The 22076-nt window shown below is 38.9% G+C and overlaps 1 protein-coding gene across 1 annotated transcript in view; it reads right to left on the reverse strand.

The window, feature by feature from the left end:
- fbn2b (fibrillin 2b) overlaps window positions 1-22076 on the reverse strand; it is an 82454-nt gene that overhangs the window by 55247 nt on the left and 5131 nt on the right. Inside the window, exons 2-6 of the mRNA XM_008407965.2 lie at window positions 19083-19390; window positions 13314-13396; window positions 13099-13197; window positions 6996-7091; window positions 6260-6355 (exon numbers count right to left, since the gene is read on the reverse strand). Of these exons, the coding sequence (XP_008406187.1) occupies window positions 6260-6355; window positions 6996-7091; window positions 13099-13197; window positions 13314-13396; window positions 19083-19261 (553 nt within the window). The 5' untranslated portion in view covers window positions 19262-19390. The remainder of the gene's footprint in view (window positions 1-6259; window positions 6356-6995; window positions 7092-13098; window positions 13198-13313; window positions 13397-19082; window positions 19391-22076) is intronic.

Here is a 22076-nt window from a genome sequence, read left to right on the forward strand (position 1 = left end):
TTTAAAATGTTCGTACAGAAGAGAGCAAATTACATAAATGAATAATTATATTTCAATATAAGCTAGAAGAGATGTATTGGTGTAAAGAAATGTGCATTTATTTAAATAAAGAGCATAAATAAATCTAACTCTTTCAGCCATATTTTTTCTTTAATCCTCCCTTCTTGCYCTGTGCGCAGTCCCAACAGAGTTGTACTGACCCTGCGTACGCTTTTATGAATTTTTTTTATTTTGTGCATGGTTGCGGGAACTAACTAGTTGATGCGACGCCCTTATCATTTCCCCGTTGTCCGACCGTCATGTCTGCCRCGCTCCTCCCGAGTGTCTGGCTAAAACCGCGAAAGAGGCACAAGAGAATGAACAGACTGTCCTCTAATCCTAAACAGCAAAACAAATTCCCCACATAACAGCCAAGTTCAGCTGTGCATGCAACTGTGCTAAATTAAATATGCATTCACATTTTTTCTCAGACATTAATCATTGGTGCCTAATGTGGACACAAATATGTAGATAGATGGATATAGTTTTTTACAGACTCGTAGTACAAGTCTTACTTCAGAGCATTAAGAGCCCCAATCAAAAGTCTAAACAAGACCCGTCTTCCAGAATCCGTATTAATCAATATTAATCAATACGTTATCACAGAGGGCAGAGCATCTTCTACTATGTGGGTGAAAGTAACGGACCAGTTGAAAGCAAAAGCTACGGCAGGTTGGGACAAGAAAGACTGTATATTCTGTCTCAGTCCAGCTGACAACATCTGGGAGCAATTTGGTCTAATTAGAGTTCAGATTGCAGAGCAGATCAAACTGTTCCCTGTGTCCCTTCATTGTTCCTTTTACCTTAAATATGCTTGTGGTAGCCTGTGACTCTTAAGAATACATCTCTTTTCATTCATAACCAGAAAATCCTTCATCAGCATTGCTAACCTTCACATTGTGGTTAGACTGAAGAAAGCCTTCCCACTCTTTATGTGCTTATTTTGCGTTACAGCTTTAAAACATGAGCACGTCTTAATAACTGAGCCAAAGAATCTCATTCAGGTATGATAGAGTTTTCATGGACAAGCATATTACGCTTTGCTCTGAGGAAAACTAAAGGAGGCAATATTTAATCCTGTCCAGAGCTGGAGCTTTTTCCCATCAGTCATGTCCAGCTTTTGGGATCACAGCTGATAAGACTGGGCACTGACCAGAGCTGTGGGAGAGGAACGACTGGAGAAGAAATAGCACAAGAGAAGGAGAAAAGAAACTCTCCTTTCATTAATAACTGYCAGGGCACTTATAAATTCCCAAGGGATGAGAGTTTTGGGAAGATAAGAAACATTAAATATGAGATTGTAACATAAAAACTATGCTACTTGTGTTTGYGCATACTTTTCTGTGGTCAAAGTTCAACAGGTCAGAAAAAAGCAGAGGAAATACTATGTGTAAAAAGTCCTCAGTGTGTGTGGTGTGTGTGTGTGCATGTGTGGTGTGGCTTTAGCTGGACGGCCTTCCCAGACTTTATACAGCTGGAGGATTTACTCTGAGGCTGAATGTCACACTGTTACTCACCTGTGAGGAAATTTTCTTATTACTCTGAGCGAATCATGTCTTTAGGAAAATCTAACCRCAGCCTTTTGCTGGGAGCCTTCTACTCATAGATCATTCAAATATGTGTGCTTGTTTGTTTGCCGTGTTTGCATGTGTGTGTGTGTCKGGATGTTTATCTCCATCTTGGCCAACCGTAGCGGCCCCTCTTAGCCTTATCAGTGYTATTATCAACAGGCTTAAGATMAGTCTTTTCCTTCGGCTGTAATCACTCCTAAAAGAGTCCGCTTCTTTATTTCTCCGCAAACACAGTCGGTCAAACGTGACTAAATGGCCTCAACACATAAACACACAYATACAGAGGGAAATAACTGTGGGAGGAGTCCAACAAAGATCGCAGATTTGAAGGCCCCAGAGTCGAGCAAACTGCCGAGCAGATTGCATGGTTCACACACAAAACTTGTGTGTGTTGCTACTTGGAGATASTACATCACATTGAAAGGCTCCACTTCCTCTCATATTGTTTCTGTACCTCATCCATTGTGCTATAAAAATCTAGCTTGACATCTACAGTTATTTTAGTCTGTTTTGGGAAACTTTACCCAACACTCCCCAGCAGTGGAACAATACAGCAGGCCTAACTGGATGCAGACTCCGCCAGGCAGTGGGGGCCAGTGGGCTCCAGTCTCCATCAACAACAGTCGCTCAGGGGACGTTTTGCATATTCCAGCAAAAGGAGAGTGAGGTTTTTGCTATGCTTTCTCAGCTGAGGCAAGAGAAAATGTGCAACTTATTGAGCCAAGATAGCTGGAAGCTCACATCATCATCCTCATTCTGAGGTACTGAACCAAACAYATCTTAGTAGAGATGAATGGGTTTAAAAACATTTTATTTTCCTTAAATAGATCTCAAAAGTTTGTAGACAATTATCCATTCATCTTTCCATGCAATGTCTTCTGCTTCCTCCAGGTAGCTGGGGTTAATATTGCAGGACGGAAACTCAGACTAAATCCTCTACATCACTTCATGCAGCAGCAGCTCTAGCTTACTGACATATGCATACACATAGAGGGCAGTCAACGTTAACCCATTAATGAATGCGATCAATACTCTTTTTTTCMTTCCGAGTTCAACTTTTGGTGCATCTTGAAAAAGCCACTTTGTCTCAGACAATCCTGTACGCCACCTGAAGGTGTTTGATGCTTTTCTTTTYTATYCAGATCCTATCATTAGGGGAGAATCCTGCCACACTTTGGAGAAAGGCCATGCCAATGACTAAACATGTCGGAATATAAGTTAACCAGAGAATCAAGAGCTTTGCTTGTGTTGTTCAACACCCAAGAGCTGCATCCATATCACTGCAGATGAAGCTACAGTCCATCTAATAATTTTCATCCTCTTTTCTTATTGCCCTGTAGGTTGAGGCGCACACGTCTCTGCACATGGACTCACTGTTAAATATAGAAAAAAACTGTTATTGTACTTCAAATTTAACAAGGCTCCAAAGTGGCTGACTCAAACTAAATTGTCACTGGAGGATATTTTCCACAGAACAACCTGTCCCTACCCTTGAGTCCCTTCCTACCCATTCAACAGCGTAGGAATCCTGCCCAGCTTTTCTCTTTTATCCTGAGTCAAAAGACAACAATCTCCAACTTTTTACACCATTTCAAAGCACATGGGAAGACACTAATTGCTAAAAGCACATGGGAAGACACTAATTGCTACGGTTCAACATACTCCACAATGTCCATTATTTAATTTCAGCTGGGATGAACAAAACAACATCAGTCGAATTCCACAGAAAGCATTGTGCATATGATATGGCCATTAGTTATAATAGTTGGGTAATAAATTTTTTCATTTAATATTGCAACTGGATGGAAACTAAAGGAACGCAGACGTCCAGTTTGATGGGAGAATGAACGGAGCAGATTGAGTGTGAAGTAGTTAGGATGAGGATTTAAAGCTCCAAACTTAAAGTTCTTTTTTTTTTTTTAGCCACAATATGAATCATTGCCTCCAGTACAAAGGTTTAAGTTTCATGAGGTATTTTTAATAAGTAGGGATAAGCTGTCATTGACGCCTTTTCAGGTTACAGGTTAATTTCTTTGTCTTGATTTCTGCTCTTTGTGTCTTTGCATTAACTCTTATTTTGGTTAGTAGATCCTTTATGCTTTAACACAGCTCCATCTGTGCTTTTAATCAGTYACCGCCTCTTTCTAAGCTGCTCCATATTCCCCTGATAAGTTATACTTAGTTGTCATCGATTCTCCCAGAAGGTAAAAGGTTCTTTTTKTCTCCCCTTCTTGCCACATTCTTTTGTTGCCGGTTCACCGTTTACTTTTTCCATGTTTTTCCTAGTTTTTTCCCACGTATCAGTTCCCTGTGTACTTCATCCTTGACTCTATAAGTTATGTAATTATTAAGCTTCATTTGCCTCCACTCTGCTTACCTTTGWTCCTCTTTGCGTTTGCATCAATAAGCATGACACTTCAGTCTGCTACCGATATTTGATGAAAAAAACGAACTGAAGACTAATAATCATAGAATGAAAAACATAATGGTGACCTATACAAAACATGTTTATTACACTTTGCATAAAATTGCTCCCAGATAAGATTTCCATCTGCTCAGATCTGCCTATTTTAAGTCTCTTGAGCTGTTTCCCTGTCACTTTAAATCCAAATAAGCTGCAGCTGGCCACACGCCCCAACACAACATTTACACTCGAACATGAAAATAGCTGCAAACAGATGTGCAGCTATACAGCCGTACATCTTTGAAAAGCAAAAGTTGAGCCTCCTGCACAACCAACAAGGATGTAGTAAGTGCTTTTGGATGGTGAGTCAACAACACCACACTTGTTTTTCCAGCAGCCACTGGATACTTAGCTAACCAAATGTCCTTGAGTTCAACTTAGGTTGTTAGCTGATGTCTGCTGATTGTCATGTTACATTCAGTAGGTTTTTGAAATGGCAAATTTTCCTGACACCAAAAAACATCAACTTATTGCACTTGRGTTATTTTTATCAGCAATAGAGACCCAATTGGAAGTACAAAAACCTGCAAAATGTGATTTTTGCATAATAGGTCCCCTTTAAAAATAACTTTTAAGATAGTGGACAATAAGCCTAAATCCAAGAAAATAATGGAGTATATTTAAAATTAACAACAGTCAATCCAACAATGTTTAGGTTTTAGTCAAAACCAAAAACTCAGACCAGCATAATATGGCGGAAATCTGACAGCAAACATAAGGACCACAGAGATCGTGTGATTTTTTTTTCTTGCTAAGTCAGCAGGAACAACAAATAGCTGGCTTACACACTTTCCACACACGCGAAGGCTTCCYATGATTCACCCACACCCATTTCACCCTCAGTGGTCGACTTTCACTGCCTTCATAATCACATCCCATCAGCAAGTCTTCCCGCTGAATCACTCAGTAAATCTAATGACTCGTGGCCTCAATTACACAAACTTTAGCACCACGATATACAGACAGAACTCCAAAGGATGCAGTAAAATGTTTTCTGCTCTAATGATGGGTTATCTGTTACCCCAGGGAAAAGTTGAAAGTGATCACAAACACTATTGAAGGTTATAAGGTTATTCTGAGGCTTGTTTGATAAAAATTTGATGAAGGCAAATATCGGCAATCATCCTCTTTCTATGAATACTCACAGGAAACAGTCAAAGACAAACAGATTTCTATGCATTCTCCTTTTGGCAACCTTAAAGGTTTTTTGGTCACGCTGCTCCTCCAGCATGGGGAGTGTTTGTGGTCCCACTTTCAGGCTTTGTATACACAGCTGGGGAATCCATTTTCTTTCTAACCCTTTTCCTCATGACTCTCTTTCTGTCTCTTGTTCCACTTCTCATGAGGAAATGTCCTCAGYAAGTCCACAAAGAAACTATACTTTATCTGTCCTGTGGGGATGCCGGTAGCACGGGGAGGAATATATTCATTTTTAGAGCTTTTGCACCCTAAAATGATGTATTTTCCAAGAAAACAAGACCCAAGAGTTTAGAAAGTGATGATGTCTAGCATGAAGAAATTTATGAAGTGGTAGCTAAAGCAAAGTTTGTAAGAATGAAAGCAAAAAACAGTGTAGAAAGGCGGGTTTCTGTTTGTGAATYTAAAAAGGCCTTTGGCAGTTTTTATGCTGATAAACTGGCACATCTATACAGAGGAAATGGGAAATGGGTGAAAAAATAAAAACGGAGATAAGCAGGAKCCCTTGAAGYGGGAACCAGCAGGGTGAAGGCAGAAGCAGAAAACTGGAAAAGTGGGAGGAAAGTGAGGATCTCTGACAGGTATGAATCATGACAGTAATGCTTTCTCTCCTCTGAGACCCACAGAAATTAAACACAGTGCCATCAGTGGGAAMATTTTTAGCTGCCACTTCTTACCACACACAGTTCAAAACACAGGAGATAAAAACACCCACTGTCTGACTGAGCAGACTCTATGAAGTCATCAACGCTTCTGTCAAAGAGCTGAACCAGGCGCCTCTCTGGACTGACAGGAAGAGGGAAACATCAGCGCCTTCCTGGACTGATATCTTTCTTTAAAGAAGAGGAGTGTGTGAATAGGAACTGTTTGCGTCCTAAGAGAGAGTCACTCAATCTTCAAACACAAAAGCTGGGAAACGTTTGGTGCAATCCACATCTACTCAGAAGCTCTAATTTTGAAATGCTAACTTTAAATGACGAGATCTTACCTCTCTCACACTGAGGACCGGTGAAACCGTAGACGCAGGCACATCTGTTGGGTCCGATGCAGCGTCCGCCGTTCTGGCAGCCGCTGTCACACACAGCTAGCAGAGGTGAGGGGTAAATATTCACATTAGTTTCATATAAGCCAGGTTTAGCTTCCTCTGTATCTAAAAGACAAGGCTTTTGACAAACAAACCATCAAATACGTTACAGTAAAACAWGCATCAAGGAAGGAGATGTCTTCCTTTTTAAGTAACATTTCCACTCTGGCCTAAAATGTAGCATTAATTCCAAAGTTATTACAAAATAAAAGAAAAAAAATTAAAAGAAACATTTGCTTTTAAATCTTGGATACACTACATTTGATTGTCAGCTCCTTCTACTCCAGTTTCATGCCTTTTGCATACAAATCATYTGAATGTACAATTTCACCTAAATTAATGTTTTTCTCCTTTGCATAAGCAAAATATATTTTGGCTGAAAGTTGGATGATGTTATATGTAATCTTTCTTTTAAAACTTTTTAGCACAGCTGCAACAGTCTCCTTTCTTTCTCATTCTCTTTCATTTCATCTTTAAATCTTTAAATTGATTATCAAAAAAAATAGAACAATTGGTAAACCTTTAAAATAAACAATTTCTTTTGAATTTAAAATGACATCTGTATGTTTCTTCCAGGCCAAACTATGATTCAACCATAAATATAAATGCAGGTCTGTGGCCTGTGTAGAGCGATACTCACGCTGTCCACAGTGGTTCCCAGTGTATCCCTTTGCACAGGAGCAGGAGTCCTCCATGCAGCTGCCTCCATTCATACACCTGATGTTACAGGACTGAACTGTCAGAGAAAAATACAAGCAAAAGCATAAATATTTGCGCTCCCTTACGATGGTTAGAATGCTTTTTTTTCTATGTTGTGAGATACAAAGGATTTGAAATGATGTGCAAATTCCTCAGACAACAAAACCTTCCAATAATAGATAGTAGTTAACAGATCCATCTAAAATAATTTAAGTCTATGAATAATTCAAAGAAGCATGACAACTAGAAACACAGCTGGTTTCTAAGCTTTTTGTACTAAGAATCTACTTGCTACATACTAAAGTATAGTGAATCTTGTTCAAGTGTGCTCCAGTGACCTTGACTTTTTGAGTAATTTTCTGTTTTTAAGCAAAGTCAAATCTGCTTCAATTACTCATCTTTTTTGCTTTTTATGCCTTTTATCTCCAGGTTACARCTGATTTGTTTTACATTTTCCTTGTTAAAATATTGTTACTTCTCAGAGTACCAACAAAGACTACTATTAGGCCACTATAAAACCGTATGGAATAATAGACAAAAACTAGGAGCAACAGAAAAGTTTAAAACGGAAAGAAAACACGTAAATGAGAAAAAGAGATTTTGTTTATTTCTAGTGTTAGTGTGATAATATAAACACACAGGAKCAACTTTTCCTGTACAATTTAAAGTCCCACATTCTATTAAATCTTTATTATTACTAAAGTAATTTGAGAACATTTTAAATGTTTAAGTATATGGAACATATATCTGCTCTGGACACCCAGAGAGTTGGCCATTAGGATACATCTATCAAATGTATTTATTTTTGTCAATGCCTTACATTGATTTATTTTCTTCCTTATCATTCAGGTGCTTTTACTTTTCTTCCTTCCAYCACTTTTGCTTATGTACTCTACACCTTTTGTGCTCCACCCTCAACAACATTAATTTCCTCTCTTTCTATCGGCTTCCAGCTCTTTATCCATCACAGTGCTTTTATCTCTTTTCYTCTTCAACATTTCTGGCATGCAGAGAGGAAAGCCTCCTCCGTAGTAGAGTTTGCCCAACAAACATATTTGGAGTTTGCACACTTGCCAGCAGGAGGTATTTCAGTCGCTGTAATCTGCCACTTGACTAAACTCACTTCCGTGAATAAAAGAGTGGGTAGGCTCTCGACGCGCTGCTCACTGTTGACGACCTGTGCCTGTCTTACTGGAAGCTCAAACTGTTGCAACTTTTTTGCATGAGTCAAAACACATCTAGCGTGCATTTTGCACATGTTGGAGTAACTGTAACACCGAACAATAGTCACAGTTTAATTTGTTCCATGTAGTTTAAAGCATTTAGATGAAGTTCCAGGAAACATTTTCATGTGAAAAACTTGGCAGCCTGTGTGTACAGACTTGGCTGGACCTACTTCAGTCTGGCAGTGCRTGATGAAGAATTAATGCAAGTGCTTTGGGACTCCAGAGAAGCATGACTTTATAGGTCAGCATGCTCATGTCTTTCTCACCCTATTTCTTGTCCACGATAATGCCAGATTAAGCATGCTTTGTTTTCACGTTTCATCCTCTATTTTATATAAAACATGTGGGCAGTGGTATGCAATAGGACTCCCTTTCCTCCCCCTTAGCCAGAAATATAGACTGGAAAGTGAAACATGAAGAATAATTACGCTGAATGATAGCAAATCTTTCCTGTTGTGGAACAAACCATGAAGAAAAATGCTCCAAAGTGCAACAGCTAAGACTCCTCCAAAGCAGAAGGGCAATTTGAGCAAACTCCCCTTCATAAAAAAAATCATACTTTTAAATAGGTCATGGATGTATGGAGAAATACTTTGACCAAGGGAGTAAGATTGTCTCTGTCCAAACTAAACTCTCTGAACGCCGAAATGGAGATGGATAAGAAATAGAAGAGACAAAGGAAGTGGCTGGACAGCTGCCTGTGAATAGCGACAGGATGGCATCTTAGTCTGCATACAAATGTTGCAAATTTGGTTGCAAATCAAATCAGACAATCAGATGTGAAAATACCCTTAAAAAATTCCCTTCCACTTCACCGTAATGAAGTACTTTGTGTTAGTCTTTCATAACATCCTGATAAAACAATCATATTTGTGTCTTTAACATGGCAAAACGTGTAAAGGTTCAATAGATATACATACTCTTTCAAGGTGCGGTGGATTGTGCTATCTCTATCTCGACACAATGCACCTCTGTGTTCTGGTGCTGTTGTTGGTGAGCTAATGACATCTGGCTGTTTTTTACAACAGGCTGAGAAACACAGGAAGCCCCGGCTGGTGAGGGAGAATGTGCGCCTGATGGAAAACTGAGGAGCTTTTTACAGCCTGTGTTTTGTCCTGAATTTGCATAAATTCCAGGGAACAGAAAAGCTTGCCTCAATTGCAACATGAACAAACTATGGGACACAGTCTTAAGTTAAAAAGCAAAGTTTTTCCATTCAAGAACAAAAAAAACTCCACCTTTTTTCTGTGGTATTACTCCTTAACTGCACGGATATCATGGGAGTGTAATGTATTCACTTAAGCTGTTTGTGGACCACATACCTAAAGGACTGAGCATTACTTTGTGGTCAAGAAGACCGATCATGTTAAAGTGGGATGGTTTCTAATTAAAAAGCTCTGTCTCTACTTTTCCCAGGACTCACTGCTGCTCCCAGTCAATCACCAGTGGAAGCCTGTCACTCTTAAGACATCTGTTTTTAAGCATTCGGACGCAAAGATCCCTTGTCAGGATTTTGTAATTATGGTTATGGGAAGACGACGCTACAAAGACAACCTGACACAAACCTGAGCACAGCTGCTTTGTCCTGTAAGTGTTTATTAGAGGGGTGACTTACAGAGCAAACCCTCGTCGTCTGGGAAGTGACACAGATTTTTGTAAAACGTGACTCAAGTTCTTGTAAAGCAGTCTTGGCTTTGCAAAGAGTAATCTTTTCTATTTCAAGTCTGTCAGGTCTTCCACAGAAAAGTGGTTTTGCAATGTACATTGGSAACAGCACAGAATCCAGGAACAAGGAAAAAAAAAAACATCATAGCCTTACGGGCAAAACAGCCCTCACCAACATGCAGAAGAGCAGGAAAAAATAAAAATAAATGTGCTGCTGATTTATTTCAACCTCTACATTCCACAASCAAGACGCAAGACATAAAGATGCCCTCAAAATGACCTGCTTACCAGGGTGCCAGAATCAGACTGTGTAATTAACGCAGAAAAATTTGACTTTGGACAATAAATCTACTTAAAGTTGCAATTTGTTTCCAACTGCACTTAATCATCATGTTGAATGGGGGACTTCCTCCAAATGGGAGTTGGCACCTTCTCTAGAGGATAACAGCTACGATGAAAGTGTCTACTTTAGTCGTGATTGAAGGGCTCTGAGATCAGGTCTGTGAGGAGCTTTGTTCTCACTGCAATAGCTTGAACAATTTTACAATAAGTGAGATTAACAACTTGAATGAAGACAAAGTTTAGTTTAAGTAGAGGAGGTGCAATCATAAGATCTGCCAAAAGGTCTGACTCTAAAATCACAGCTCGCTGGCATCTGTTGCGCTCTACATAAGAAGCTTCGGTGAGAACACACAAGGTTGGGATTTTYCTACCAAACTGCTGGGAGTACTTGGTTACCACCCCTAAATTCTGTTTCTACTGCTGCAAGTACTAGCAATCGCAGTACAACACTGCAGCTTCACCTTGCACCAACTTTACCAGCATATGACTGAACCTTCACCTCTTAGCTGGACCAAAAGGTCTAGTTAAAGGCCACTGTGGTTATCAACCATGATGGATTTATGTTTAGATCAAAGCACTGTATGTTGCTTTGCTGATATCAGCAGATTGCCTTAATAAACAACTTTCTGATATTGGCCTAAAAAAATAAGGCTGCTGATATTACAGAATGTGTTTGGAAGACAAGATTGTATCAAAATGTTATGAYTGATATGCTTAAAACTCAGTAGTTTGCTTTGATTTTGATTTGTATGAATAAGGACAAAAAGGTACACGCACTGTGGTTTCACACTAATAAAATGTCAGACTGGCACTGGGATAGCATGAGATGATTTATGTTATCATGTTGGTGTTTATTCTGATACCAGGTGTTACACCTAACATTTTCTGTCAGTCAACACTGCTGTCCTATCAAACTTTTTCTAGTAATCTAAACATGTTTAATAAAAATTATTAGCTGATTGTAAAGAATCAAAAAGCAAACCTTTTTGCTAAAATAACATAAATATCAATGTCTAAATAGGTAACATAGGACCAGCAACCACRCATGCACGTTTTAGGAGAATAAATAAAAGAAAGCAGGTSAGGTCCTTGAGAACATGGAGCAGATAGTAAAATGTGGTGCTGGAAACAAAGGAAACTGAGAAACAGCAAAAGAGAGCAGCAAAATCCACTCCTAGCCACACAACCTGTTGCAAAACAAAAAAAATGGCAATACATTTACAAATACTTATTTTGCTATCACAAAATAGCATGATAAACTTTCACCCATCTCTACTAGTCAATCAACATCAACACTCATGATCACTTCTGCTGAAATTATGGCAAGACTGCAGAGAGGACATGTTGGACAAAATGGGTATGTTATGTGGAAAACCACTAGGAAATCCCTAAACATCAGATCAGACTACAAWTATGACAACTAACCATACCATATAAATGGATATTGTGCTAGCATAGCAGCTCAACTGTTTCTGACCAACAACTTAACAGCCACTGCTAACCAGACTTTTGCCAGATAGAGTAGACAAACACTGATGCAACAAAATAAACAGCTACCGCCCTAACTATGGAACAACTACGCCTTAGAAACTGAAAACAACAATAATGTTTGTCTTTCATGGTGCTTTCCGACCCACGTAGGAGGTTCAAGCCCAGTTAGTATTTGGTGTTCAGGTTTTTGCAGTGCACCCGTTCCCCAGGCAAGCATTCACTTAGTTTATAATAACAGAACAACAAACTGGTATCTGCAAACAAATATGGACAAATCCTTGCAGAGGGAAGGCAAATGGTTAACGCATTGCTTCACTTTCTGTAGGCAGTCATGCCCGTGAAGGTCATGGCTTTAGCCAAATCACGGCAGTCGGCAGTTCCTTTCCAACCCAACCCCCTCACTCTTCACTTGCTAGCTGTCCTTCCGTACGGCTGAAAAAAAAAATCCCTTTTTACACATCGGGGTCACAGCCAAAAGATTTTCTGTGAGTGTCGGTTTGAATTTGGGTGTATAAGTGTGTGTCTATCCGTGCGAACAAATCCCAGTAAGTGAAAGTATGTGCGTTTGCAGGCTTCCTGGAATGTGAGCATGAGTAAAAGGTCTGGCTGGGCTCAGGCGTGACTGATGAGCTGACATCGGACGAATAAAGCTCTGAAACTAAACACAACTCATGTCGCACTATCTGCATGCTCCCCGAGCAATTGTCTTCGCCATGTCCAGTACATGACWGTTTACATGGAAACACTGCAGTAATCTTATAAAGCTAAAGCCAATTTCCCACACTMTGTAAAAAACACTTTGCTCCACTTTAAGCTAACGTCYTTAGTGGTCTGTAACTAAACCCAGAAGACGGAGCTGAAGCAGCCAGGTTTTCAGTCCTGACAAACCCACTGACCTCGATGCTGTGATGCAGATCTGACTTTAAGCCATTACTTCATTACAGCAACATGTTGTTGGCTGCAAAATAATTGTCTGTCTCTATGCTTTATAGGCTGAGGGCCTTGTCTTTGAGTTATGTCTGTTTAATCAGAAGGTTCTACTCTTGTTGTACAGGAGGTAAGTACCATTACTTTATGGTTTTATGAAAAAATTTGAAACATTTAAACAACATGCCAACTTTTTAAAGGCCTAACTGTAACTAATTACACCAATGAAGCTTTGGATAATCAATGAGTTGTAGCTACAAATCAGTCTTTTTCTGGTGTGCTCATCATCAGTGACTGAATAACCAAAAACTTGAGTTCAACAACTCTTTCTAGTATGATAGTGTGTAAAGTTTACGTTCCAGTAACTGTGTGTGTTTTTGTGATATTACTCACTTCCTCCACCTCCACAGCTTGGAGAGAGCTGGCCGTTGGAACAGGTGCACATGTTGGGTCTGGAGCAGAACCCGTCGCCACATGAGTTCCTGCAAATTGCTTTTGAGGGAAAAAACAAAACAAAACAGGGAGAATGAAGGACAGTGAATTAAACTGGTTGTTTTGCTTTCCATTGTAGCCGTAATTATAGTTAATGTGGATTTTAGGGAACTTACGAACAATACACTGGTTGCCTCCCGAGAGCGTCTTCCAGCCTGGGCAGCAGTACGAGTGGAAGCGAGAGCCACACACATTGGGTCTATTGGGAGTGAAAAGGTGAGAGCAGATATATTTAGTGAACATCCTTATATATGTATGAGTTATTTGTTTATTATAAACCATTGTAGCACCAAACCACAATGAGGGAGAGGAAGGAAAACCAATGAGCCCATTTCATTTGTAAACTGGGAAAGAGTATCCATGCCTGGCTGCACAGTTTTCTGGAAACATTCCAACACATCCATCCAAAACTGTTGGGATTTTTTACTGGTTGGGTAACAGTAACTAACTCTGAACCAGTCTGACAGATGGAGGAGTCATCATGGCATACGGAGCCCTCGACTGGCCTGGCAAGTTGGCCACAACGTTTCCCTGAGAGGAAATGGCTAAACCACATCTAGAGATGACTGACTGAGCTCACACACACTCGCAAACACAGTTTGAGCTCTGSAGCTGTTTTACAACATCGTGTTTTTTTGCCATCTATTCATAATCACAGAACTATTTATATATCAGTTTGTTTGGAGGCAGAATAAGAACCCCAACATAGTGCTCTCAAACATTTTAATGAGCAGGATTTGACTTTGTGGTTGCTTGAGCGAAACACCCAGGCTCAGTAGAGCAGCTTAACAAACCGAATGCAGTCCAGTTATGTGGTGGCACTAAGTGGCTTTTAAAACCATGTAATGAAGGGGAATTGTGGTCATTTGATTTGGTGGTTCATCATTTGCCTTTGCTGACTAAGAACTGAAGAACAGCTGTATGGTAAATTAGGGCTCCTATGGTAAAGCAGTTTGCCGATCAGATCACATCTTTTGTGTGTACAGTTTCTGTCTCAGTATTGTCATTAATTATCTCCCCGAGGGAAGAATAAAATTTGTGAAGATTTAACATTTAAGTTTTTCAGAGATGAAACTAGTAAAGAAATAGGCAACGTAAAAAGATATCTATTGAATTATATTATAATTTCTACCTCTCCTTTAGATAGTTTAACACTGGACTGTTGCACGTAAACGTCTGGTCACATCTAAAGTGGAACAAAACTGTATAGAGTAACTTTTTTTAAAGAATCCCCATTTATCCTCTATGACTTTCACAGGCAGGTTTGAGCGGTTTTTGTACAAAAGTTGAAGGAAAGGGACATTGCTGAACATTTTATTCAACAAAACAGTAACATTTACTGATTGATTATTAAATCATCACTGATTTTTTCTTAAATCACAGTAAATATTTAAACCACATGTTCAAATATGTAAAATTTGTGCCATCTTTTAGACTTCATAACCCAGAATAAATGAGTTTTAAACTTTCATGCACTCCTTTATACTTTTTCACAGGTTCCTAACGGACAATTGATTGTCACAGGCTTAATCAACACATCTTTGTTTTTATACTTTTATTTCCTTTTTGTTTTGCTAATCGATGATATCCTCATTGATATCCTCTTTGCAGAATAAACTGTATTTTAGGGATGAACCTTATGTTGCTTTGTGTGACATATTTAGTATTATTCCATAACCCTTAATTATCTAAATAAATACAAACACGAYACAATGATGTAATCTGAGCCACACATTTATATGTAGATGTTAGACAAATCCAGTGGAAATCACTCATTCCTCCATTTTTTCTGTCCATCTCTGACTTGCTCATATTAAAGACTAAAAACAGAGCAGATTGCAAATTCTTTTTTTATTTCTACACTTGTTGATTTATGGCATTAAAGAAAAGTGGCTGGTATCAGGATACACTCAGGTTTTTTTTTTTTTAGTTACAGTTTTCAATAGCTATTTTACAGAGATTCTAGAAAAAGTTTTCTTTCACAAAGTTGGTTTAAAAGTACATTTGAAAAGCTACAAGCAGCATGTCTAAAGAAACGGACGGAGGGTGGACTACCTTAGCACATAGCCTGACTAATTAATATGATCCTGTTGTGCTTTGCTAAAGAAAAGCAAAAAGGGTTTTCTGTGGAATGAAACTATTTTTCATGGCTGCTTTATTTTTTCTTATATCTACAAAGTCAAATTTAAAACCAGTAAATTCATCCATTAACTATGCTTGCTTGTCCTTTTAAGGATTTCATGAATCAAATAAATCCCATATGTCAAGATTATTATAACAATAAGAATGCATATGTCAGAATATTTTCTCTGCAGGAGAAAAAGATTTTACTTTTTGCTTATCAAGCAAAAAGCTTTTGCTCTTTCATTGCTGTTTTAAGTAAAATAAATTACACCAGTTATGGATTTTGTGGAATTATAGTATTTTCATCCAGGATTATAATAAGAATTTCATACAGAACCATCCCAAATTTAACTGTAAGCATACACACACACAGGAAAAGGGAAGCAAAGAAAAGTGGATTTTTTTTTTGTCTTTATCACATTTGACAAGACATACTGTAAACTCAGGCTTTGCTCCAATCTTCAGGAGAATAGTGACACTATCCTGGAAGAGATTGCAGTGACTACATATAATTTTCTGCTTTGGGGCTGACTGTCTGCCAATTCTTTGCAAATTAGTGCCAAGAAGGGCAAAGTTTAAAAAAAAAAAAACATAGGCAGCTGCACCAAAAGCAGGACTTTATCAGATTTTTAACTCAACATTCAAGTGATCTTATCAAACAATGGATTTTTTTTTTCTCTCTGTTTTGGCAGGAAACTAGTAACAAGAAGGGGGGGGAACACAGTTTCCTATGTTACACACTTTTTCTCGCTCATTCTAACAAGAAGACAGTCAATCACTGGTGGATTAAAGCAGCCCAGAAAGTCATTAAGCCAGCCTGAGGTCTGATCAAATACCACCCCAGAGTGGACTTATGCCAGCCTGCAGCCTTCTGTGAGAGCCAATAAATCAGAGTCAGTAAGTATCAGACCCAGAGCTCCCAGAGAAACACCAGGGAATACGTTCTTTCAGCCAGCAAATAAACACTGCAGCTGAGCTCAAGGCCAGAATAATGACCATCATTAAACCAACCTCTCTCCATATCCCACACACAGAACCTGAGAAACCCAAACTGAGCTGCTGATAGCCCTCCGTGTGTGCGCAACCCTCAGATGAAAGTACGAGCATGGGTTTGCAGAGGTTATGGTTAGCTGGGGAGAACAAGCCACATAAAAATTCAACAACTCCTGTCAAAGAAAACCTTGGCATATATTAAACAAAGCAGAACAAACAGCCAAAACACTTATTCATTACAAATGAGATTCCCACTCCCTCAGGTCTTCTGGTCAGACGAAACAGGCTCACGTGTAGATGACTAATCTCGCTCGGTTCTGAAGAAATGCTGATCATTTTCCGGCAATAACTCACACAGAAACTGAGAGTAAATTTATCGCATCGATCCTGTGTGCTTTGGCTCAGCGCAGCAGTTCATGGGCGGTTCTGTCCGGTTAATTGGAGTAACATTAAGCAAATGTAAAAAAAAGGATCGAAGATTTAGAGCTTCTCTTTGAATATTTCTGATTGATCGTGCCCATAGTAACATTATTTATTTTCACATTTTGTAATGTAACACTGGTTTCAATGTACTTTGCAGGAATCTTGTGCGAACAATAGCACCAATAAGAGCATAATTGTGATGCAGAAGAAAAACAAGACAGGGGTTTCAAAGTTGTTTACAAATAAAAATTGCTGTGGTGTGCATTTGCATTCAGTCTCACTGAATTTATACTTTGTAGAACCATTTGTTATGACAATTGCAGCTGCAAGTAATTTTGCGGTTTGTCTCTACCAGCTTTGCACATCTAGAAACTGACATTTTTTAACCATTCTTCCCAATAAAAAAAACCAAAGCCAGGCTCAAGGAGTCTGAATTAAAAGCATCTAAAACAGTCATTTTTAAGGCTCCTCATAGATTCTCGATTAGATTTAGTCCTGGACTTCGGCTTGACTATTGCAAAATCAGGTTGCACTTGCGACCAAATTGGTCCCTCTTTAGAGCTCTGCATAGTTTAGCAGGTAAAACTTCTGTCAGGTGGTTATAAACAGAAAAATAACTAAATAGAAAAGTTTATCCCTAATTCAAAAATATTTTTGCTTTTGATTTATGTCTAAGTCCAGAAAGAAGACTTTACATGTAACACTGACCGATGGCCCTTTTGGTTTATAAAATGAGTTTGATGAGACATCTTACCTTCAGTGAACATACAAAAACTCCCCATGAAAATCTGCACAGTCAACAAAAAGTAAAACTTTTAACTACGTTTAGCTTAGTTCACCTTAAAGGGGCAGTATACAAAATGTACTCTTTTGAGCTTTACGTCATGTTATAACATTATTTTCTCACTGAAAACTTGCCTGGAATGTTGCTTTGATTGTTTCATGCTTCATTCCATGAAACAATCCTGGAACGATTTAATTCTCAAATGAGACTAAATCAATTGAGAATGATTGAATCTCCCCTGGTGTAACCAATCACTGCCTTTTCAAAGAACTTCCTGCTTGGAGTTAAAGTCCCCAGCCAAGCTTCCGCTTCAGACTTCAACTTCAACTCCCCCACTCAGCTCCTTCAGACTAGTGGCAGCAGCAATAGACAAACACTTGGTGTAACTGAGCTGAGCTCATTAAACAAGCTACTTCTCAGTGAGATGCCAGTAAAACTGTTTTCAAACCATTAGTAGGGGAATGTTGTCCTGATGACTTGCTGAAAGCGGGGTGTCGGAAAGAGTAGCGGCTTCTTAAAGAGACAGATTTCAATTTCTTTTAAGTTATGTTTGATATGTACACCATTTTTAGAGCACTACTTAATTGTGTTATAAAATGGCTATGTGTGTCTGGAATATATATGATAATGTCCCTTTATAGGATAAGAAGTCAGAACAAAAACATAACATTTTAAGACTTGTGTCGAAGATCCCATTGCCTTGCATTCATTCATACAGTTCCTGCTCTCTTCTACTTTCAGAGCGCTTTGTCACCTACAGCCGCGAAACAAATGCCCCTTTTCATATCCCTCACTGGTGATACAAATACCTCATTTCCTGTGGCTTGGCACTGGGGGAAGCCTGAGCTGGGACAGATGGGATACTGATTAGAATAACTGATGGGGACGCTGAAAAATAGCTTCAAAAAAACATCCTTTGTTTTCCAAGGAAATGTGAACTTTTTGCTGTTTTGACGTGTTTTCTGCTACCACTCCGATTAAGGCTGGCTCGCAAACTGAAAGAGTTGGACGTGAAAAGAAACAGAGAGGTTGGAGGAGAAAGCAGGTAGTGAGAGGTGATCCCGGTTTCTAGCAAGTATTTCCCACACATAAAATAACAAATATTTGAAATATATATCCACATGTATCCCCAAGTCCGCCTTTCAAATCAATGTGAAACACCTGATACTGTAATATTACCAAACCGCAGTGCAGAACAACCCAATACTTTTCATACACTCACAGGAATATGGGGAATACTTTTTACTCATCAGGGGGTGCTGCCTATATGAATCTCTTCTTTTCTCTCTTTTCCCATGAAAATGTTTATTTGCAGTGACTATATATGTGGAGGTTTCAGTACGTAAAGCAGTCTGTTAAGGTTGTATTGTTTATGAGAAAATGGTCCAGAAGTAATCAGCAGCATATGAGAGCAGACTATGAGTTTAAGACGAGGTCGGTTTGAGTCCAAAAAGAAAAACAGCCATAAAAAAATTCAGATAGCCAAGAGGAAAAAAAAAATCTCCTGCTAGTTTAGTGCTTTATTGGAAATGTGAGATTTGAAAAAGGCAACAACTTTTACCCTTTCAAGGTGTCCTGCCCACGGCGCCGGACTCGCTGTGCTTCCCTCTGGTCCACGCTCCCGGTGAAGCGGCTAGCTTGGTAAGGTCCATTTCCGGTTTGAGCACCAGTCACCTGCATGGCGCTGAGACACACTGCGGCCCATCCCAGCAGCATCTGAGCCAGCTTCCCTGATCCCATTGGTCGGTCTGGCTATATCCCCCCTGCTGGCGCTCCTCCTGCTTTGCTAAGGCTCTCTTTCTGTATGATGTAGATGCAGGAACCAAATTTACATCCAGACTGGGCCTGGCGTTGACTCCTGGGCAGGGGCTGGAAAGAAAGAGGAAGAATAATGAGACATGTCAGACGTGTTAAACATACACTTTGTGGTCCAGGAGTTCAACTCTTGTTAAAGAAAAAACTTTTAAAGCGATCAAATTTGTCCCCACTGTCAAATAAACTCTCATACCAGCTTTTTGAAGACAGGTTTATAGCAGGTAATAAGTGATAAGATATAATATTACCTATTTCTTGTGGCAAATTATCTGTAAAATGAGGCTTTAAGGACTAATTTTGGTAGTAAAACGTGATGATACATCAAGTGTACAAATGTCTCAGTTGGTAAAAACTTAAGCTAAAGTTAACTATGTCAAAGGTAAAATTCCTCCTTTCTGAAAACCTAAATACTTAAGCTTTTTTCAATTGCCAAGCTAACACATACCTAAATGACAAGAAGCTTAAACATAATCCACCTACCTAAAGCAAACACACTTTGCTTTATGTTTCTTTTTGTTTTCACCGTCATGATCCAGGAGTGTTTAGGTTTTGGTTTGTTTGGTTTGGACATTTTCACTAAAAACCTTGCCATATTCTGATGCGTTTCATGTGCTCATTATTGTTCAAATGGTCTTGCCATATAAATTAATTCCTTTGCTTTTAGTTTATGCTTGGGTTCTGTTTCTTGTATTTTATTTGTATTTTTATTTCTCTTAGATTATTTATCAAGCTTGTCCCTTTGGTTTGCGATCAGTTAAGTCCCCACTCAGCCACTTCTGTGATCATTTTCCATCTTGCCTTTAACTGTTTGTCTTTTCCCCCAGCTGCACCCTAAAAGTGACCAACCACCTGCATCTCGTCAACAATCAACTCCTCTGTTTCAGTTTTTTTTTAGATCATGAAGTCAACCTATTTACCCTATAATTTATCCATTCATTTTATCAACGAAACAGCAGTTTCCAAGAGTTTTAATAAACTGATCTTATGTCAGGTTTTTTTTTTTTTTTTTTGGATTGGTTTGAGTTATTTATTTGAAATGGGAAAGTCCAGATCAGCTGACCCACACCTAAAACAAGCATATGTGTCAGATTTAGCTGGTTTCCATCTGCAGTCTCAAGTTGATGGGACATTTAAAAGTAATATCAGTCAGCCAAACCACACAAGACAAAAACACAAACAAAAACACTTTTATCTGCCCAATCATTGTACCAAAGATTTAAAGTCTTATTCTCATTTCTCAGATGCAGCTGCCAGGGGACTTGCCAACCAATTCTGTTTCTGGCTTAATTTACTTCATACTGATGAAATATTTGTAAATTTTATTTTAACTCTTACATTTAAGTGTTATTGTTGAGTGTTATGAGAATTAGTCTAGCTGATTTTTTTTTTAAGAAGTTGCTTATAAAGTTTGTTTTACTGAAGCCACTGTATGGAGGTGAAAAGCAAGAAAGCAGAAGTTGAAACATCACAGACTAAAATATTAGCTACATGCTTTTATCAGAATGAAATGACCTCAAGCTGCCCAAATGTAAGCAGACGTGCTCACATTTACCGAGTCATTAAATTAGTTTTTTGATTTTTCTTTTAAGATCCATAAAAAAAATCAAAGCAGGAGACATCCATTCAAAACACATGCCTTGTTTACAAGAGGAAAAGCAGACAACATTGGCCTTTATCTAAACAATATGGTGGTAAAGAAGCAGATGAAAGGCTGCCAACATGATGAAGAAAAGCTGGACCCGTATTCCCGCAGAATCTTAAGATTCTATGAAGTCATTTTAGGAAAATTCTTAGATTTTCTGGAATTCTACAATTTTTCTAAGAATTTTACCTCAGTAAGACAAACTATTCGCAAAGGATCTCAGGCCTCAAGAGAGCTCCTAAAATAACAAAATATTAGCAGTGAGGAGGACTTTTTCTGAGCCTAATAATGTCTTAACCCTTGTGCGTGCGAGGACTGAAGCAAATGATACAAGTTTTACGTGTGTGGGTTCGGTTGGACCCCATTTGTAGACAGAGAAGATGGCAGAGAGACCAACAGAAAAAAGATGCTCTCCATAAAATGTTGCAGCTGTGTCAACAGCAGGCACTGCATGTTGATGATGTGTGGCATTTAATTCAATTTTGCATAGTTTCATCATCATGACACATTTTCTTAATGCAGTCTACATTGTATGAAGTTACTTTCTATCAACTGATTACTGGAGTGTATTTGTTTGTTTGTTTGTTTGTGAGTGTGCGTGTGTGTGCGTCTTATTTTGCTTTGTGTATCAACCTGGAAAAACTAGATCTCAGAGCAATGTCCAAGAGAGTCCAAATGCTCMTCTTAGGCCAGAAAACCTGGGTGATTCCTGAAAACGTGTTTCCTCCTGATTCTATCATTTCTTCTAATTGTGCATCATTATGCATGGGTGTCGCAACAGTGTTGAGATGTTTACAACAATCCTTGTTGATATTTCACAAGCATAAATCACACTGCATTTCTGATGGACCTTTAATTATCCCACCAATTCCCCTCCTCACCATCTGTGTCGCCATCACCCCCCCATCTCTACCACAAGCGCTTACAGTGCGCATGGGTCAGAGTTGGTGTGAGGACCACACAGTTTCCTGTCAGGTTTGTATTTCTTGTTACAACATTTATATAAAAAGTAACATGCTCAACCCTAAAGCCACTTTTGCTGCAAACACAAACTTTATAAATGAGGCCCCAGGACATATGGAACAATGTTCTTTAGAC

This window comes from Poecilia reticulata, linkage group LG4 (genome assembly GCF_000633615.1).
Source record: "Poecilia reticulata strain Guanapo linkage group LG4, Guppy_female_1.0+MT, whole genome shotgun sequence".
Classification (NCBI taxonomy): Eukaryota; Metazoa; Chordata; class Actinopteri; order Cyprinodontiformes; family Poeciliidae; genus Poecilia; species Poecilia reticulata.